General features: G+C 44.7%; 2 protein-coding genes and 1 non-coding gene across 5 annotated transcripts; 2 read left to right on the top strand and 1 right to left on the bottom strand.

Moving 5' to 3' along the window:
* Window positions 1-4,664: 4,664 nt before the first annotated feature.
* LOC145529072 (uncharacterized) lies at window positions 4,665-6,430 on the bottom strand. Of its 2 annotated transcripts, none has more exons than XR_014070898.1 (2): window positions 5,911-6,217; window positions 4,665-5,259 (listed from the first exon to the last, which is right to left on the bottom strand). XR_014070898.1 is itself a non-coding variant. In XM_081548670.1 (2 exons), exons 1-2 carry the CDS (start codon window positions 6,428-6,430, stop codon window positions 5,077-5,079), a joined length of 1,254 nt encoding a protein of 417 aa, XP_081404796.1. In that variant the 3' UTR covers window positions 4,665-5,076. The 2 variants fall into 2 exon arrangements, 1 of the variants encoding a protein (XP_081404796.1); XM_081548670.1 differs by having other exon boundaries at window positions 5,360-6,430.
* On the top strand, window positions 5,729-14,074 carry EIF5 (eukaryotic translation initiation factor 5). 2 transcript variants are annotated; one of them, XM_081548668.1, is made up of 12 exons: window positions 5,729-5,797; window positions 5,932-6,141; window positions 7,180-7,459; window positions 7,570-7,651; window positions 8,066-8,238; window positions 8,504-8,615; window positions 9,664-9,806; window positions 10,058-10,216; window positions 10,692-10,853; window positions 10,946-11,110; window positions 11,373-11,507; window positions 11,904-14,074. In XM_081548668.1, exons 3-12 carry the CDS (start codon window positions 7,388-7,390, stop codon window positions 11,991-11,993), a joined length of 1,293 nt encoding a protein of 430 aa, XP_081404794.1. In that variant the 5' UTR covers window positions 5,729-5,797; window positions 5,932-6,141; window positions 7,180-7,387; the 3' UTR covers window positions 11,994-14,074. The 2 variants fall into 2 exon arrangements, with proteins under 2 accessions (XP_081404794.1, XP_081404795.1); XM_081548669.1 differs by having other exon boundaries at window positions 5,932-6,744.
* Window positions 9,142-9,267, top strand: LOC145530728 (small nucleolar RNA SNORA28). The gene has a single exon (XR_014072031.1). It is a non-coding gene; the product is annotated as a small nucleolar RNA SNORA28 (small nucleolar RNA).
* Window positions 14,075-16,973: the final 2,899 nt, after the last annotated feature.

Raw genomic sequence — 16,973 nt, 5'->3', positions numbered from 1 at the left:
AGTATGTAACAACATTGTTATCTCCTTTCTTAATCTCAAGGGCTACCACAATCATAGATGTTACCTCTATTCTTTACATACCTGTGTTATATTCAAATTAGACATTATATATTTATCATGTTTGGCATATATAGTAACTTGCATTTTTTTTATTCTATACTGTTTCTGAGAAATTTAGGCATATTCATATTATGTAAATTAACAGCCATGTAGTACTTCATTACATACATACACCCCAATTTAATTATTCTATAATGTATTGATGGATATTTTAGATTAGAACTTCATTTTTAATTTTAGAAACAATGATGCAATGAACATTTGCCTTATGTTTCTAGAATATATACCTAGAAATGGAATTTTTGAATCGCAGTAGTCATTGCCAGAATAATCTCCAATGTCGTTCATTAGATTTATACAACTATTGATGGTTTATAGTCATTTGCACTTTTCAAGTTGTAATCAGAGACAATCAATACCATCTCCAAGAAGCATTAATAAAAATGCTTCCCTGAAGAAAAGTAGTTCGCACTTCTCCAAGATCTGGTCAACACCTGACAAAGCCAGACTTTAAAATTCTGCTGACAGATGGGCAAAGTGGATGCTCCACTTTAGCAAGACTGAATGTTTATTTTCTCCTATTTTTATTAACCATTTAGATTTCTTCTGTGAATCTGCTGTTAGTATTCTCTAGTTCATTTTTCAATTTGGTTGTTTGGTTTTTTTCTTATTGATTTGTAGATTCTTTGTTGTGTTTTGAATATTAGTCCTTTCCTCTTTTCTCTGCGTGTGCATGTATTAAAATCTCCAACAGTCCATTGTTTTTCTTTGTTCATTTTGTGTAGGGTGACTTTTACCAAACAGAATTAAAATTTTTCATATAGTAAAAAAAAAAGAAAGAAAAACGAGTGGCATAAAGAAAGTGTATCTACTCCTGGATCCCGCCTCCTCTAACGAACACAGCACTAGACCCGCTGGAATCCGACTTAAGGAGAAGCCAACTGCGCGAATCTGGACGCGCCAAGCAGGGTAAGTAGTCCCTACTGCATGGGAAAGCCCTAAAGCTGGGAGTCAGGACACCTGATCCCAAGAATGAGTAAATCCTCTCTCCTCATTCATGAGAGAAGGCGGTACCGTGCATACTTGCCACCTCCCCAAGGTGTCAGGATGCCAATGAGAGAACGCAGGCAATAGGGCTTCAGCAGCAATACAGCCTCACCAGAACTGTTAGCCTAACTCTAACAGGTGCAGTCAGTATAAGGCAAAGTCTCTGGACAGCCAGTCTCATAACTCCACCATTAGGCCAGGTGACCACTGGTGCAATGCAGTCATTGGGCATCCGTTTTGTTCTTTACTTATTTTGATTCACAGATAAGACGGCCTGAATTAGGGCACATGGACTATCTCAGAAAAAAGCTACTGGGACTCTGGTGTGGGGGAAACGAGGTTCCCACACTCCAAAGTCACGTGGTCCTGTGGCTCTAAGGCAACGTGTTTCCGGAGACCAGCAGCTCCCGCAGCACCTGGGAATCTAGTAGAAATCTAAACTTCGGGCCCACTCACACCTACTGAATCTCAGTCTGAGGAGGGCCCAGGGACCTATGTTTTTCTAAGCTCTCCCAGGATTCTAATGCTCACCCCTGCTTGGAAACCACTGTCTAAGGAAAACAGCCCATGCACAGATAAGCAGCATAGGAATCCTTCAAGAAATACAGAGCCCAGAAGGTAACCACAGATGTTTGCTCTCAAAAACTAGTCCTAGGTATCAAGCCTATGCCAAGTGGCAGCTGACTCAGCAAAGAATGTACTTCCCCGGGCGTGGATCTAGGGTTTGCATCCAAGGCCTAGGCCACAGCCTGTCAGCAATCAGGGGGCTCACTGGCTGGCTCGTGGATAAACTGTTCCCGACTCCCAGCGAGAGAGGCAGTGTGTGGCAGCAACGGGAACACGCTTCTCACTGGAACTTCCCTGGTGGTGTAGTGGCTAAGACTCCGCACTCCCAATGCAGGGGGGGTCTAGGTTCAATCGCTGGTTAAGGAACTAGATCCTATATCCCACAACTAAGACCCAGTGTGACCAAACAAATAAACATTTTTAAAAAATACACATGCTCACAAACGTTTACAACTGGCTGTCAGGAATCAGAATGGGAATCCAGACTCTCAGCAAGAGAGCCAGCTGCAGGGCACCCCGTGACCAAGTGCTGTGCCCACTGCCACTAAAATCTTGGAGAAGGTCCAGTTCAGTACACACACACCTTGCTTCCCTGAAGAAAGAACCCGAGGTGACCAGAAGCCACCAGTGTGGTCACTGTCCCATCCGGAGATGCTGTGTGTGACTGGGACAACCAATCCAATGGCAGGGCCTGCTTTCCAAGTCACCCGCATTTCCCCGTCATCTACTAACTCGATGCCACTTTGCACTTATCCTTTTCTTCCCAGGAGTGACACAGGATAGACTCTGGTTGGATTATGAGTCCCCAGTGACACCTGGCCTGGATACTTCCTCTTTCCCTCAGAGGCACCTGTCCCCTTCCCCAACTGGAGGACCCTAGTCCTCAGCCAAAGTTTCGATTCCTTGTTTCTCCTCAAGGATAACTGTCCTGTCCGCAAGTTACTTACCCTAAGGAAGAAGAGGGACAAGTGAACAGGCAACTACAATCAAGTGCCGTGAATGCCAGAGGTCTGGGGTGGGAGTGGGGACCAGTCACAGAGGCAGGGAGACATCCTGCCCAGAGGGTCGGTGAATCCACACAGTGGGGTCAGCTTCACCTGGGTGTCCACCAGGAAGGTATTAGCCCCTACTTGTTGACATGTGGTCTCCCTTGGCAGGGCCTGAGATGCAGGCAGGGCCTTCATCCTCTCTGCCTAGTAATTCAGGAATGTTTGCTGACATGGGTGCATTAGATTACCACGGCTTAGGACGCGAGCCCTCAACACAGCCAACGCCCCGCACTACCTCTGTGCTCCCCAGATAACCTCCAGTTTCCTCCAGCAGCTTCGAATGCCTGCCTGCACACACTTACAGACTTGTGCTAGAAAAAGAGTGATGCATACTCCGAGGCCACCCTCAAGGAGGGGAGACGGGAGCTGAAGTCACTAATAATGCACAGCTTTAAAAGAATGCTAGAGGGTAGAGAGCGCTGAGAGAGGGTGTCTTAGAGGGAGACCCATCACAGAGAGCAACGCCGTGTCCCTTCAGGGGCCCTCCGCTCAGAAGCACAAGGTTCTCAGTGCACACAGGCTTGGTCTTGCTTAATTCATGCCAAACAGACTCACAGACACCAATAACTAAACAATCATAAGGCCAAGTTAATAATCTACCTTTTCAGTAGCTAAACATGCCTGCCCAGGACATTCCCTGAAACGCATGGTTCAGGCACTCATTCAACAGGGATTTCATAAGCACCAAGTACCCATATTTAGTAAACTGTGAGCACCTGGTTGGGGGAAATAATGCAGCCAAATGAGGCGGAGACCCAGAAATGGGAGATGGAATTGTGCAATGAGCTTGGCGTCAAGCTGGAGTTCAAACACTGTGCACTACTTACTAGACAGGTGACTTGAGGAAACTTAATCTTCCTGAGTCTCTTTCCTCACCTGTAAAATGGGCATAACACTCCTACATGTGAATGTTAAAGAATTAAATGAGGTTACACATGCATAACTAGGGTTACACATCCTAGTTTAATCTATGGTTATATTCATCTAGAGAGCCTGTGTGGTATAATGGTTAAGAGAACAGACCCTGGGATCAGACAGATCTGATTCTAGCTCTACCACTTACTAATGTATCATCTAGGGCAAGTTCCTTAATTTTTTCAAGCTTCAGTTTGCTCATTTGTAAAATGGTAATAAAAATTCCTCATAGAGGCAAAGAAGTGAGCTAGTGTATTCAAAGGACTTAGAAAATTCTAGGTTATGAAAAACATTCAACAAATGGTATGTTTGAGATATTTTAAAATTGTCCATGATTAGATACAAAGAATGACACATGTACTAAAAATTAAAATTAGTACAAGCTTCAATGAAATTAAATATGGGGCCATCAAACATGATCCAAAAAAAGTGATCACTTCCTATTTAGTTATTAAAAAAACTTTTTGAGGAAGCAGGCCTCTAGCCTCAGACTAGTTTCATGCTCATAAACTAGTTTCTAAAATAATGTCATTTGTGTGCAGTCATGCAAAAACTCAAAGTTTCAATACTGCTAAGTCATGCCTCTGTGTGAACCAGAGAAGCATGTCTGGATCTATCTTTCCAGTTTGTGTGACCGGAACCCCGGTATCCATAAAGCGTTATGCCTTTGGTTTAACAATTATGTACCAAAGTATACACCGTGTGATTGTAATAAAAGCACCTGCAGCAAGGGACAGATCACTTCTCTCAATCCTGGATCATCCCTTTTATTTATTCTCTCCCTTTTATTTATTCTCCCCACTGACCCCGCCGAGTTTTAAATGATTTATAAAGCTTATAAAACCTTGCAAGAGTAATCTTGAACTTTGATTTTAAAAATCAACATTTTTCAATCCTAACCTTGCAAATTTGAATGGTGTAAATCAAAGGTCAGCCCCTTATCCAACTCACCCTGTCCTCAGTAACACTGCTACTTTATCCAGATCCGGAAAACCACAGAGCTGCCCAGGACACTGCTCCAACCGCTCGGTTATTTGGCTCTTTATTATAATCAAGTATGTTTTCACATTTCAAGGTGGACTCTGCATTTTTACAGTCGCAACCGAAATTTTACACAAAATAAAAGTATCTGAAAGAATGAGAGGGTTTCTGTAATCAACAAAAGTAAAATTTGAGAAACTCCTGGTAAACTGTAATCATTTGCAAGTGAATACACTGGAACTGGAACCTCATTAGTACACCCACTTAGGTCTCTGCTTTGCCCAGTAAGGAAGTCACAATTCGGCAACACTGGGGGGATGATTCCACGAACGGTAAGGTGATGTGTGGCTTATTTTGAGCAAAGTGATGGTGGAGCACGAGAACATGGAGACATTCCCCCCGCCAAGATCACGTCCAGGAGGTCCAGGGGTTAAGAATTAATTTCGTGTTTTCCTCTTTAGACATCATGTGGACAAGAGACACCAGTCAAGCTTGGCCTGCAGACCGGGCGCCGTGGAAGGGGCGAGGCGGACGGTTGAATCACGATCGCCGCGACTACGCACACCTGAGCTTCGGAGAATAAAAGGCTGCACGTGGGACGAAAGACCCAGGCCCTCCAAGCTTCGCCCTCTGCCCAGGCCTAGAGAATTGTGGAGGAAAAGCAACTTCTTTCTCAAGACTCGAGGACGAGGGTCCCCGGAAAAAAAGGGACAGAGAGAAGCCCCCGAGAGTTCCCGCACCCGTCTCGGGAACACCTGAGAGAACGCGGCCTCAGGAGCGCGACGCAGCCAGCGGGGGAAGGGGGGGACCAACCGCCATCTTCCCCCGGCGCCCAAACCGACAAAGCGCAGTATAGCGGCGGATCTCCGCCGCCGAGGCCCGCCCCCTCTCGCGAGACCGCGAAGGCCTCTGGGAAAAGCGGGGGGGGTGAAGGGGAGAGCGAGAGAAGGAAGCCGGGACGCGGGGCTGGGGGCGGGCGGAGGCGGCGAGTGGAGCCCCAGGAAGCAGAAAGGGCGGGGAAAGACGCGACAGACGCGGCATGCAGGCCAATGACGAGCGAGCTCGGGCGGACCGCCAGCCAATGGGCTGTGCGGCTTGGCGCGGGGGGCGGGCGCTGGGCCGAGGGTAGCTTGAGCGCGGCGGCGGCGTTGTTCAGTCAGAGCGAGAACATTCCAGAGGTGAGTCTGGTGGAAGGGCGGTAGCCCCGCGCCCCCTCCCCCGTCTTCCCCGCCCCCTCGACCCCCGCGGGCCGCTGGCTGGCGGGGAAGGCGCCCCGACGCCCGCAGCTCACTGCGCCGTCTCTCCGCGCCAGGTCGCCAGGCCCCGGGCGCTGAAGGGTGTGGACCCCGGACGTCGCTGGGACAGCCCCTCCCCGCTGCTCGGCGGCGCCTGGCCCGGCCGCTGCTCGCTGCGCTGCCTCCGCCACCTCCGCCGCCGCTCCTCGGACTCGGGTTCGCGCGCCTCACTTCATCCCAGTTCCGGGCGAGCAGCGTTGGGTTTATGTCTTTATTTGACGAAAACGGTGAGTCGGCGAGCGGGCGGGCTCGGGCCGGCGGGGAGATGGCGGCCGCACAAGATGGCGGCGCGCCGCGTGACCCGCGCGCGCGCGTGAGTGTGTGTTTGTGAGCGCGCGCGCGTGTGTGTGAGTGTGTGGCGCAGTTCGGGCGGGCGGCGGGGCCGGGCTCCGCGTCCCCTCCTCCCCGCCGCACCCACGCCTCCCCCGCCTTCCCCCCGCCTCCCCCGCGGCCTCCCGGGAGCGCGCTGCGCGGGCCGGCCGCCGCCCGGGGCTGACTCAGGCCTAATTGCTGCATTTATGAGTCATCGCCGCGGCGGGGCGGGGCCGGCGCCCCTCCGCCGGTTTCGCTTCCCCGGGCGGAGCGGCGGCCCTGCGTCCGCGGAGGGAGGCCTGGGCGGCGCACATGGCGGAGCTGCCGTGGAAGCTGGCGACGTCGCGCCGGCGCCGCGCCCGCCTCGCGGATGCCGCCGGGTCAGCCCTGACAGCTGGGGGCGGGCGCGAAGGTGGCCGGGGTGTTGGCGTAGAGAAGGGGAAGGGGGCTACAGTCCCCGCGCGCCGGGCCGGCGAGATCCTGCTCCGCGGGCGTGGTTACGGAAGTGTGGCTCTGAGGTAAGCGCTCGCCGCCGAAGGCTTCGACCTCGAAGAAAACTGCACAGCCTGCCGTCCTGAAGTGACGTTGATGTGTCTGAGAAGTCTGTGGGTACCACAGTCGGGCGGGGGGGGGGGTAGGTCTGTGTCGGTTCTTCGGTTAAAATGCGGCCAGCCCACGGAAGCAAGCCGTCGACGTGATGACGGGTCTCATGAAAAGCTGATGGCAGCGTAATTTGTCTTGTTTCAGTCTGGCATCAACCAAAGCCACATCTTCGTCAAATTGAAGGCTTTTTGTTGCTACAGGCGTCCCGTGCTACGTGAGACTAGTAGCTGTTCTTTGTACATAAACGCGTGTTTTTAACTTAGAAGTAGGCGTAATTATACAGAACAGACAGGGAGGGATTTCGTTGCAGGAATTGCTAAACGTGGGGGTTTGTTTGTTTTCTCTTTCAGAGCTGTTGCGCAGCCATTGGTACCTGTATTGGGGAAACATAGCGTACAAGCAAGAAGCTTACAGCCTCAGTGGCGAAAAATTTTTCATGTCAGAGACCGAGAACTCTTGCAGTCGTTTATGTCATCCCTTCTTCTCCAGACAGAGGATACCAAAAAATTGCAATCAAAGATCTCTTCATCTTATTGATAAAGCCACTAATAAGCCAAAATGTCTGTCAACGTCAACCGCAGCGTGTCAGACCAGTTCTATCGCTACAAGATGCCCCGTCTGATTGCCAAGGTAATACTAATCTTCATTTTAGTAGCAAGTCTTAAGCTTTTTTCATGGATTATTAAAGGTTGCTTCTCCCAGTGTGGACAATGCAAAATTAAACTTTTTACTTCCTTTAGGTTGAGGGCAAGGGAAATGGAATCAAGACAGTTATAGTCAACATGGTTGACGTAGCGAAAGCGCTTAATCGGCCTCCAACGTGTAAGTAATGCGTCTTGAAAGGAGTCTGAGAAGGCATTTTATTGACATAATTGTGATGCTATCTGGTCTGCAAATCTTGCGTGAATTGAGTTAGCTTTTGAGTTAAGTGGAAACTTGGATTTAAAACTGATTGATAGCATTAGTTGGTATTAGTATATAAAATTACCAGGGCAACACTTTTTTAATCCTGTCCATTTAAAAAAGCGTGATAATTCTGTAAATGAGGGTGAGTAGCCAAAGAGTCCTAGAGTAGGAAATGACAACCCATTGTAGTATTCTTGCCTGGGAAATCCCGTGCACAAAGGACCCTTGTAGGCTACAGTCCATGGGGTCGAAAAAAGTTGATGAGTGACTCAGCACTCAGCCAAAGATTAGTTAATTGTAATAAATTAGATTTTTTTCCCCCCCAAATAGATCCCACCAAATATTTTGGTTGTGAGCTGGGAGCACAGACCCAGTTTGATGTTAAGAATGACCGTTACATTGTCAATGGATCTCATGAGGCGAATAAGCTGCAAGACATGTTGGATGGATTCATTAAAAAATTTGTTCTCTGTCCTGAGTGTGAGAATCCTGAAACAGATCTGGTGAGTGCCTTTGAGGTTCTTGTCAATACGAGAAAAACTGTTTATTTCTGTGATGTCACCAAATCATGTTCCCAAGAAGGCAGAGCAAACTTACATAAATTGCAACACCTCAAATTTTGTAGATGTTTCTATACTGACCTTATGTTTAAAAACATTCTTTTGATGTTAAACTGGTGTTTAGGTGGCTTTTGATGGTCAGTTTCACATTTTGTTTTTGAATTTTCATCATACGTTAATGGATGACATATTTTTCCTTTTTCGGCAGCATGTCAATCCAAAGAAGCAAACAATAGGTAATTCTTGTAAAGCCTGTGGCTATCGAGGCATGCTTGACACACATCATAAACTCTGCACATTCATTCTCAAAAACCCACCTGGTAAGTGCTTGTGATGAATTTCTAAAACCTTAAACAACTGATGGTTGGAAACAGTGGAAGTATCTTTACTGCTATAAAGAATAAGGTTAACCCTTGAACACCTGCGCAGGTGAAAGTTTGTTTATAAGCATAAGGTCGTTCTTTGTATACAAGGATCAACCAACCAATAGTGAATGGTGTAGTACTGTAGTGTGTATTTATTGGGGGGAAAAAACCTCCATGTAAATGGATATGTGTGGTTTCAACTTAGGTTCAAAGGTCAACTGATAAATGTGCTGTTTTATGTACTATTAAAGGTCAAGTACAGGCTGCCATTAAACTCAGCCATATCGTCAATTTTTAAGACATCTTAGGATGTATGAAATATTGGACAAATTGTGATGAGATCATAGTAAAAGATCTACTTCTGGAATTGTTCAGTTGCTAAGTTGAGTCAGACTCTTTGCAACCCCATGGATTGCTTCTGGAATACTGATTTGTAAATGAGGGCCTTGGCTCAGAAGGCCAAAGTGGCTTTAGAGCATGCAAGCAACACTCTGTGGCAGATAATCAAAATTGTCTGACACAATTTGAGCTTGCTATAGCAAGAAAGTCTAACCTATTCCGGTGTTCTCTTCTCTGTGAGACTAGCCGTTATATAGACTTAAACACTGTTCTAGTTTTTGGCTGAAGCATAGTTGAGAATACCCTTGTTTATAAGTTTATGAGGAGTGGAAAGAGAGGGTCATGAGGGCCAACTTTTAGCTTTAAGTACTTGATTCACTGAGGTGTCACCTTGTGGTCTTAATTTTATTCGTCAGTCGCTAAGTAGTGTCCAACTCTCAATTTTACTAAAATAGCTAATATCGCAGATATTTACTGACTTTTTTTCTTAGACTTAGTTGCTTGCCTATGAAACACAGTGGATGAATTTGATTTGCGAACCCTTTTAGAATTTAGCTACCATTTTCTGTGGTTTTCTGAGGGGAGCGTTTTAAATGTTCATGGTGGGCAATAAGGTGTGATATAACTCACGGTACTGAATTTTTTTTCCTCTTTATCTGTGTAGAGAATAGTGACAGTAGTACAGGAAAAAAAGAAAAGGAAAAGAAAAATAGAAAAGGCAAAGACAAGGAAAATGGCTCCGTTTCCAGCAGTGAGACACCACCACCACCACCACCAAATGAAATCAGTCCTCCTCCACATGCTGTGGTGAGTGCAAGGTTTGATGGGCATGGTGGGCACTAAAATTGTGTAAAATGTGACCTTTGGTTGAGATGGGCAGAAACAAACTGCTTTTCGGTGAACGATGTACCAGTACATTGGGCTCCGGGTGCTTATTGGTTGATGAAATAGAAATTTAGTGAGAAAATTATAATTTCACTAGAAATCTGGATTTTTTTTTTTTTTTTTTACACCTTTAAGGTCTCTTTTTGGCCAAGCATTTTTGTTATTAAAAACAGGAAGAAGAAGAGGATGACGACTGGGGAGAGGATACAACAGAGGAAGCTCAAAGGCGCAGAATGGATGAAATCAGTGACCATGCAAAAGTTTTAACCCTCAGTGATGATTTGGAAAGGACTATTGAAGAGCGGGTCAATATACTGTTTGATTTTGTAAAGGTAAAAACATTTCGTTGATCAGTAAGTCAGCTTCTACCCAGCCTTGAGCTTTTGCTAGATATTTATTACCCTAAGCTGTTGGTTCAAACATTTTTTGACGGTGGTTGCAGGCACTGTCTTGGGCAGGTGTGTGTTTAGAAGTCCCAGCATCTTCAGTTGGTGAGGGAAGGCTTCATCAGCAGGGACCATGGTGCCGTGCTGTGCCTAGTCACTCAGCCGTGCGCAACTCTTTGTGGCCCCATGGACTGTAGCCTTCCAGGCTCTCCATGGAATTCTCCAGGCCTGGGTGGGTAACCGTTTCCTTCTCCAGGGGGTCTTCCCAACCCAGGGGTCGAACCCATGTCCTCCTGCATCGCAGGCAGATTCTTTTACCATCTGAGCTACCAGGGAAGCCCCAGGGACAGTGCAAGTGTACCTGCACCTCACTGAATTGATTCTTTCGTTTTGTTTTTAACTTGCTTCTTTTTATTTGCAGAAAAAGAAAGAAGAAGGTATTATTGACTCATCTGACAAAGAGATTGTAGCTGAAGCAGAAAGACTGGATGTGAAAGCCATGGGCCCTCTTGTTTTGACTGAAGTTCTTTTTAATGAGAAAATTAGAGAACAAATTAAGAAATACAGGCGCCATTTCTTACGAGTAAGCTAGAAATCTTTAAGCATTGACTTCTTACTGTTACAGGGCCGTCGCATCTAAGAATACTTGTTAACGCCAAGAATATCTATTTGCAGTTTTGTCACAACAACAAAAAAGCTCAGCGGTACCTTCTTCATGGTTTGGAGTGTGTGGTAGCAATGCATCAAGCTCAGCTCATTTCCAAGATTCCACATATCTTGAAGGAGATGTATGATGCAGACCTTTTGGAGGAAGAGGTCATCATTAGCTGGTCGGAAAAGGTGGGGAATATATTGATGAGCTCTTAAAGATTAGAAGGATTGGGGCTTTTTGGGGGGAAGTTTTCTAACACCTAGTCTCTACTTGATTGATATAATCTGTAGGATGAAGAAAAGGTTAATGTTCTTTGCTGAATACATTTTAATCTGTTGAGAGTTTGAGATTAGTATGTGGTCCAGTCCCCTCAAAGGATGGGTATAGGCAATTATGTATAAAGTTACTGTTAAGTTGTTTGAACGAAAAATTTTACTGAACATTTTTTAGACCTCTAAGAAATATGTCTCAAAAGAACTTGCCAAAGAGATTCGTGTCAAAGCGGAACCTTTTATAAAATGGTTGAAGGAAGCAGAGGAAGAATCTTCTGGTGGTGAAGATGATGATGAAGATGAGAATATTGAGGTAAACACTGGGGAAATTGTTAAATACAGTATTAGTGGTAAGTGAGAATTATAAAATGCCAATACTGAATAGTTGCAAATTAATACAATACAGCCTCTCAATTAGGAAAGGAATCACATTAATAGAAAAGGTGCTAGAAATCTCTTCTACCCCCAAACATCATGATTTCAAATAAATACTGTGTGGGTTCTCAAAGGGAGGGTTTTGTTTAACCTCAGTATAGGGCTCTATAAATATAGAGTGTTAACTTAGTTTTTACATAAATTCAAAATTTTCATGAACAAATGGCTGTTTCTAGGTAGTTTTTCTCTTTTGGTGACCACTGACTTACTATTGTTTTTATGAGCGGTTTTACTGGGATAAAAGTTTACAATGAAAAATCTTCTGTTTTACCAGGTGGTGTATTCAAAGACTGCCAGTGTACCGAAAGTTGAAGCTGTAAAGTCTGACAACAAAGATGATGACATTGATATTGATGCCATTTAAAGGGGTGGGTGCAGCCCAGCTTAACAGTGTAATGCTGAGAATCTTTTTTGCATCATCGGCCAGAAGTGCAACATGAATGTGCAAAAGCTAAAATGGCTTAACATCATGCTACACTTTTCTACTAAAAATGTATTGCTGTGAGTGGTCTGTATTGAAACCCAACAAGACATCTAGGGAGTCCATACATGTATCAGTGAGCAGGTGTAGTTTGCTTATTTATAGCATGTTTCTTTTTGAAAAATTAGTGGTGGACACATTTGGATCACATTTATACAGTTATAAAAAATAAAGATTTGATTTTGGTCATTCTTCAGATTTTTGACTCTGAATGACTTAAGCTGAAATGATTGGCTCCTTTAAAAATGTTGCACCATCGTTTAACCTGATAGGATTGTTGGAGCCTGTTAGATATTAGGTGCCGAGACTTTAAAGAGGTCCTTCAGCAGAATGTGAACATAAACTAATAGATACCTTACTCAGTCATTAGGAAATACATCGTGCTTTTTAAGTCTTATTTCTAGTCCCTGAAATTGGCATCTGATAATGTACATCCTTCCCATGCCAAGGTGGACAGATAATCAAATGACAGTGTAACACCGTTACCTTAGTAAGAAGTTAAAATGACCTGAGTGTCCTATAAATTTAAGAGCAGGTTTTGAAACTTGAATTGTTTGTTTTTTTAAAAGTCTATACTTGCCCCAAATTGTAGTCTTTGAAGTCGTATGCATTGCACGTTGGATGAGCCAGGGGAATTATTACATTAACATACAAGCATTTTATTATGTGTATGTAGCTGTTGCTTTATACTAAGAGAAAATGGAAATTTTGGGGAGTGATTAAATACTAATAAGCTCTATGATTTTATTTGGGGAAGCAGGAAAAGATGCAATTAATCTCAAGCAAAAACTGAGTGTAACTTCTTAGCATTTACTCTTGATTACAGTTTCAGAATATTTAGACATACTGTATCTTTTGTTCAGTGTGGAGTTTTCCCCGGATACTATGGTTCTTTTATTTTTGCATTTGGATACATAACTTAAGCTTTTTCAGGTTTTGTTGCTATCTTGCCAAAATAAGTATTAACTGTGTCTCAAATTCCCTGCCACATCCCCCCAAAAATGTGTTATTTAAAAAAAAAACTAAAAGCATGCTTCTAAGTCATAGCCTATATTTTGGTGTAAGACTTTGGGGTGTTTTTATTTCATACTGAATATAGTGAGATACCCAAGAAGACTGGTGATGGCAGCTAGGGCCTGACCCAGCCCATCCTGGACTTTAGATTTGGAAATAGCATCACTGCGAATTGCTTGCCCAATTTGCTGATCTAAATTCACTTGATAGAGGGGCTTATGAGTACATCTTAGAAGTCTTGAGGGTACAAATTTACACAAAATACAGTGTGGGAATGAAATGCATGGAGTGAATTTTGTTTGGAACACTGGCTTATATCATTCATCTCTTTGTGATCCATCTCAAGATGTTAACAAATGTATGTAACTTTTTTTCACATTGAAATTATACAATCTGGTATAATAAAGCCTTGTTAGCTTGATATTTTAAGGAAAAACACTGGCATTCTTACTGGAGTGGTACAAAGTGGTCTCCAGCTGCCTTTTTTTTTTTTTTTTAAATTTTGTTGAGATTGAAGGAGAGTCATATGTCTATGTGGAGGGAATGTGCTTTGTCACACCAAAGAGAAGAGGCTTTTGCAAATTCACATCTTACCTAGGTTTTAAATTTCTTGCCATTTTCTGAAATTTTGGGGAGTACCAAGTTGCATTCAGGATACCCATTATCAAGCTAATGAGGTTCTGTTATAGAGGGGTTTTTTCCCTTTTTTTCTCCCCCCCCCTTTAAATCTGAAGGAAAATGTTCAGTGCTTCTAAAACACTAATGAGAAAATTTTAGCTTAGACCAGTGTTCAGTTTGGTGCCAAACTTAAAATGGGATTCAAATCCACATAGTAAGGAATTTATTCATAGCATCTGTCCTGATAGTGATCTTTCACTTTGCTCTATTCAACTGTCTTAAAATTTCCTGTTTCAAACAGCTGTTATTTGATTAAAACAATGTTAAAATTATTTTTGTCTCTGCTTTAATATTAACCTGAATTTTTGTTTATAACGTTGGAGCATTGAAAACTCCCTTTTGGTAGCTGTTGCTTCAAATTCATGTTTCTTTCTGCTGTTGTGTCCCTACTCACAAAACACATGTTGCTAACATGTTGCTAATTATGGTGGCTTTCTTTAGATCTTGAGTTCCTAGTCTGTATCTCAAATTGATTAGAAACTGAAAAAATCTGCATCTGATTTCTTAGTTGATTAAGTGACTTTAGGTGGGTCAAGTATGTAGTTAAATAACTGGCTATAGCATTTCTCTTTAGTTAGGAATGTTTCTAAAATTCTCTGAGGTTAATGAACTTGCAAGGTACTATGTGGGTCCTAAAGGTTTGAGAGAGAAGTGGTGTTCTCTGAAATCCAGTGTGTTCCACGTTCAGCTGTGTTAGGATTGCTTTCCACTGTTCAATGCACTAAGCCTTTGACCTGGACATAACTTAAAAACAAAAAAAGCTGGCCTTCCCAAGAGTGGAGAAGAACAACAAAAGGGTACTGGTGTGGATGAGCCTTCCACATTTTGTGTGTGAGCTCAATCTTTGTGGTATCTGAGATGTATTACCCCATGGTCACTCAACTAGTCTGGCTCCTGTGTCTTGTAGTGCTTAGATAGCATGTTTAAAACCCAAACAAGATTGCAGCAGAATCTACTTAAAATTTACTTTTAATGAAACCAAACTGTTAAGGGTTTAAATTTTTGTTACCTTGCAAACCTTATCCAAGGAACTCTGATTGCCAGTGTTCACCTGCCAGTATTCCAAGAGTAGTCCCCAAACGCCGAAGTTTGTCCAGTTTCTGCATTGTCAGTTTCAGTGGTTGTGCAAATTTCAGCTATACCTGACCATTCCAAAGCTTCAGAGTGCTCCCAGTACCAGGAACAATATAGTACCTGAATCTCGCCCTCTCTTAACTATCATGTGGTTTGTGTTCTGTGTTTCCTAAATTGAGTCATGCTTACATCTTCTCTATCCCCAGTACTCTGTATAGACCATTCCCCGAATGACACTCCTTAAGACTTACTGAAGTTGTTAAAGTTGACTCTAGTGCACAGCCTCCAGAATTTGTCCTTTTGAGCCCTTTGTTATGTCCAACTCTGTGCAACACTATGGGCTGTAGCACACCAGGCTTCCCTGTTCTTCCCTATCCCAAGTTTGCTCAAATTCATGTCCATTGAAATTGGTGATGGCATCCAACCGTCTCATTCTCTGCCGCCCTCTCTTACCTTCAGTCTTTCCCACCATCAGGGTTTTCTACAGTGAGTTAGCTCTTCACATCAGATGGCCAGAATACTGTAGCTTCAGTATCAAGTGTTTCCACTGCCAGCCTCACGCACGCTTACCTGAACTGGCCTGCACGTCACGCTTGCTCCAACTCGGTCCCCACGGGGAGATTCGTTTAACGGCTGCACTTGGTTTTCATTGCCGCACGTGGTCTTTCTCTAGTGGCAGCTGGGCCCTGGGTGCACAGGCTTCACTGTCAGCATGTGGGCTCAGAGTTTGGTGCACAGGCTTGGTTACTGCTTGCCATGTGGCATCTTCCCAGACCAGGTATTGAACCCAAGTTCCCAGCATTGGCAGGTGGATTCTTAACCACTCAGCCACCAGGACCCCTGTGCCCACTTCACACAGGACAGGGGTGGAACTCTGGAGGAGGGAGGAAATGATTGGGACTTTGAGGAATGTCTTTAAGAGGTAGCATTTCAAAGAGTAATTAGCCTGGTATGAGTAAGTAGGGGAGCACTTCTGAAAAGTAGAGGCTCCTCTTAGCTGAATGCAGTGCCTGGTGGTGGTGAGGCTGGAGGAGAGGATAGGATTGATCTGGAAGCTGAGCCCTGGAGGGCTGAGTGTCTACAAGCTGCAGGAATGGAATGGAAGTTGTATTCTGCTGACAGGAGTGCTAAGCCACTGAGGGAATGGAGAGGCATGGAGTGGAGATTTATATCCCTTGGCTCTTAAAACCAGCAACTGCCTCAAGGGTAGACTGGTCAGGCGAGGATGCACATAAGCTCAGAAAGGTTGGGGTCCCCAAGCAACCTGGCTGTTCTAAAGGCACAGTGTCAGGTTGGAAGGATTAACAAGCCCGAACTCCTGTCCCACCTGCAGCAGAATCTGAAAGTGCAGGAGTAATGGAATTTTCCCTTAAGCCAAAGATCTGTTTGGGGTAAGAGCACCACCCAGGAGGGGATTCCAGGAGGTTTCAGAGCCTGAGTGAACATGGTTCTTCAGAGCAGCCATCAGGTGGTTGCAGGGTTGGATTCCTCACAGAGCAACGGAAAGGAGTTTCAGATGTGATGAGCAGTCATGTGTAGTCAAGTTCATTTGGTGACAACCCAAAGTCACGGAGTGGGGAAGGGTTTCCCAAGGGTTTATGACAGTTGTATTACACAAGCCTGGCCTTGCACGGATCCAGAGATATCAGCAGGTCCAGCCTTGTGGACACAGATGATATCAAATCTGAGCAAGAAAGAACATTTCCTCCAGGGTGCTGCTCACCTGTCTGCTTCTCTCAAGGTTTCTCTTGACTGTCTCCACTACCCATGAGTTTTCTGGCCCTGCTGCTGTTGCTGCTGCTGCTGTTGCTGCTGCTGCTGCTGCTAAGTCGCTTCAGTCGTGTCTGACTCTGCGACTCCATAGACGGCAGCCCACCAGGCTCCGCCATCCCTGGGATTCTCCAGGCAAGAATACTGGAGTGGGTTGCCATTTCTTTCTCCCGCGCATGAAAGGGAAAAGTGAAAGTGAAGTCTCTCAGTCGTGTCCGACTCTTAGCGACCCCATGGACTGTGCAGGGCTGCACAAAAACTGTTCATATTTGGCTTTTTCATGGCGATCAGGTTTCTGTTGAAGCTGCCTAATGCCTAGTTTTCCAG

The sequence above is a fragment of the Giraffa tippelskirchi genome, chromosome 12, assembly GCF_054371585.1.
Source record: "Giraffa tippelskirchi isolate mGirTip1 chromosome 12, T2T-mGirTip1v1.2.pri, whole genome shotgun sequence".
In the NCBI taxonomy this organism is placed as follows: domain Eukaryota; kingdom Metazoa; phylum Chordata; class Mammalia; order Artiodactyla; family Giraffidae; genus Giraffa; species Giraffa tippelskirchi.
The sequence above is the reverse complement of the archived record's forward strand: the minus strand, read 5'-3'. Positions and strand labels throughout refer to the sequence as shown.